The sequence below is a fragment of the Aptenodytes forsteri genome, unplaced genomic scaffold, assembly GCF_000699145.1.
Source record: "Aptenodytes forsteri isolate BGI_AS27 unplaced genomic scaffold, ASM69914v1 Scaffold55, whole genome shotgun sequence".
Lineage (NCBI taxonomy): Eukaryota > Metazoa > Chordata > Aves > Sphenisciformes > Spheniscidae > Aptenodytes > Aptenodytes forsteri.
Window position 1 is genome coordinate 5,331,145 of NW_008796063.1, and position 3,107 is coordinate 5,334,251.

General features: G+C 46.3%; 1 protein-coding gene across 1 annotated transcript; it reads left to right on the forward strand.

Moving 5' to 3' along the window:
- Positions 1-928: 928 nt before the first annotated feature.
- On the forward strand, positions 929-2,822 carry LOC103904977 (forkhead box protein L1). Its single transcript, XM_009286545.1, has 3 exons — positions 929-1,035; positions 1,818-1,986; positions 2,340-2,822. The coding sequence occupies exons 1-3, from the start codon at positions 929-931 to the stop codon at positions 2,820-2,822; spliced, it is 759 nt and encodes a 252-aa protein (XP_009284820.1).
- The last annotated feature ends 285 nt before the right edge of the window (positions 2,823-3,107 follow it).

The window sequence follows — 3,107 nt, forward strand, 5'->3', positions numbered from 1 at the left end:
GGTGCATGATGCCTTTGGTTTACATCACTTGTTGGAAAACACTCCAAAGCACTGAAAAACTATTAAATTGTTACAGTATTGGATGCCAACACACAGGGCTATTAGTCTAATTCATCCTTCAGATCAAAGCCCACACAGGCAGCTCTCCTGCCTACAGCTATTTTCCTTTTACTTTCCTGCTTGACAGTAGTCCCTCATATCCCTCTGTTCTACTTTCTTTGAACATACACATTTTCCTTTATTCATGGAAATATAATTTATGTCTATTATACTGTATTATAGATTGCAGATCAGGACAAGCGTGCATTACTGCCTGGAACGTCTGTTTATTGTACGTCGGGTTTCTAAAAATAAATAAATAAGAAAGCCACCCTGCTTCGCTGGGGAGAGAAAAATACTAAGGGGGAGGACTCGGGGGCTGGGGGGAGGTGCACTCTGTTCTCAAAGTTTAATTTCCAAGTAGAGACCTTGAAGCATGATTTATTAACATCATGCTGTTTGCTTTTGTCACGTTGTGGATGTGGTGGGGGGAGTGCTGGCCCCTCTCCAGCCCGGACCACCCAGCGAGCTGTGCGGAGCTACCGGCGGTGCACACCCCGGTTCAAAGGTTCACCCCCAATTCACCAGCTCCATCAGTCACCAGCCGCCTGGCTCCGCCACCCCATTGAAGGCAACAGCAATAACAACAATAACAACCCCCCCCAAAATAATATCCTAACAGATGGGCTGTCTGGGACGCGAGAATTGCAAAAACAATCCCCACCCCATCGCGGAGAGTATGTGTGCACGGAGGAGAGGGAGCGTGAGGAGGGGGGAGAGAGGGAACGAGACAGACAGAGGGGAGGGAAGAAGGGAGGAGGGAGTCCAAGCTCTGAGAAACATCACTCCATCTCTCTCACTCCACAGGAGCTGAGCAAGGAGCAGGACGATGTTTGATAACACGCAGTACCCCTATAACTGCTTTAATTATGACGGGGATGATTATCCTACCTGTAGTTCTGACGAAGAGAAAAAATTCACCAGACCAGCATACAGGTAAGATGAAGTTTTTTCAAGTCCCCCCATCTCTGGGGAGGTTTCTGAGCTCTGGGATGGTGGGATCACAGCTCTCAGGGGAGCATGGGACCCCTCCCCAGGTGTGTGCAGTGGGTCTGGCCCCGGCGCAGGCACCGCAGCGGGCAGATTTCCTCCCCTCTCCGTGTTTGAAGTGTTCATGATTTGTTTGCTCCTGTGCGGGGTCACAGCAACTCTGGCATGCCGTTGAGCCACCAGACCTCAGATGGTCTCCTCTGACCTCCGGGAGCCCCGGGAGAACGGGAATTAAATGTGCAACGTGCCAATGGGTGAATCGGCTGCAGATAATCCCCGGTGTGGTGGGAAGATGTGCGGTGTAAATGTTCGCAGGGGCAGCTAAGGTCCTTTCCACGAGCAGGCAAGGTCTCCAGTGACAGTGTCTCTGAGCCTGGTCTGTCTCACTGCAGCCTTCCAGCTCAGGGAAACTTTTCTGACAGGGTTTGAGAGGTGGATGATCTTTCTGTAATCATCCTGTATCTAAGCACTCTCCACCGAGTGCCAGGGCAAACAGCCCGCTCGGGACTCAATTGCCTGGAAGTAACGCCTGCGTATCACCCTGGGGGGTTCTGGGCGGAGAGGCAGGACTACGCTCGGGGCTTGTCCCTGGGACATCTCAGATCAGGGCGCAGATCCACCGGGAGAACTTTTGGAAGCAGGATATAGGCACACATGTACCCATGGGGTCCTAAAAACTGAGTGTGTGAGTGAGGTGATGGTGTAACAGCAAGTTTTCCTTTTTTCAGCTACATTGCCTTAATTGCAATGGCCATCCAGCAAAGTCCTTCAAATAAAGTCACCCTTTCTGGCATTTATGACTTTATAATGAAGAAATTTCCTTACTACAGATCAAATCAAAGAGCCTGGCAGAACTCCATCCGACATAACTTATCGCTTAACAGTTGTTTTGTAAAGGTAAGATCAGTAACTGTATATTTACATACACACTGTGCATGGCTAAAAAAAATATATGCAGGAATAATCTCATCACTAAGAAAGAAGAGAAACAAACAGCTGAGCTGCGAATCACTTAAAATCTCTCCGAGTTGTCAATTATAGAGATAAAGAGTATGTCCTTGTCGGATGCATGCTAATAGGTAACAAATTGAAGAGGATGCAGTTTACATCCTATTCGTATAATGAAAGAGAATAAGCTTAAAAGTCTTGTCATATGTGTTTACACCATTCTTGAATGTAAATAAATGCAGATGTTCAGCAGCAGCATCTGTAACACATACAAATACTGAACTGCCTTTAAATAAATACAGGTTCCCAGGACAGAAGGGAATGAGAAGGGGAAAGGAAACTATTGGAGCTTTGCAACGGGATGCGAATCCATGCTAGATCTCTTTGAAAATGGGAATTACAGGCGAAGACGGAGGAGGAGGAATGTGAAAAGGGAACATAAGGAGCAGAGACCAAGCAGAGGGAAAAGTCCTTCATCCCCCGATATGTCTTCTATGGACTCTGCTTTAAACAACATTTCCTCTTCCGAAAGTAAACACGAAAGAATTGAATCGGGACCAAGACTACTGGAGCCTCGTGGATTTGCTCCAAACAGCATGACCAACAGGCAGAACCTAAACAATTCCTCCTTAGCAAAATCGGATTCTGAAATTAAATTCAGCATCGATTACATTCTTTCAGCCCCCGACCCTTTGCCTGTCCTGAGATCTCAATACAACATGCAAGAAAATAAATATCATCTACTGGAGGCCCAGCAAATTAATCTCCAGTTCTGGACAATGTGACGTTATTTATTCATGGTAACAAAGTCTGAGTTGCAGTGTATTCAGCAGCCTCATGTCATTGAAAATCAGCCGCCTGGCTCCTTCTTTTCTTCCTGAGCAGTACTCAGAAAGGGTTACCGATTCACCAGTTGATACTCAAAGAACCCAAAGAACTCTGCTAAGGTTAAAGCGTAAATAACAGTTACCACTATCGGTTTTCACTATGGTGAAATTAATGAAATTCTAGCTTTGTTTTCTAAACTGTCGTAGACATCATTTAACACCACAAAGAATTTCCTTTCTCAA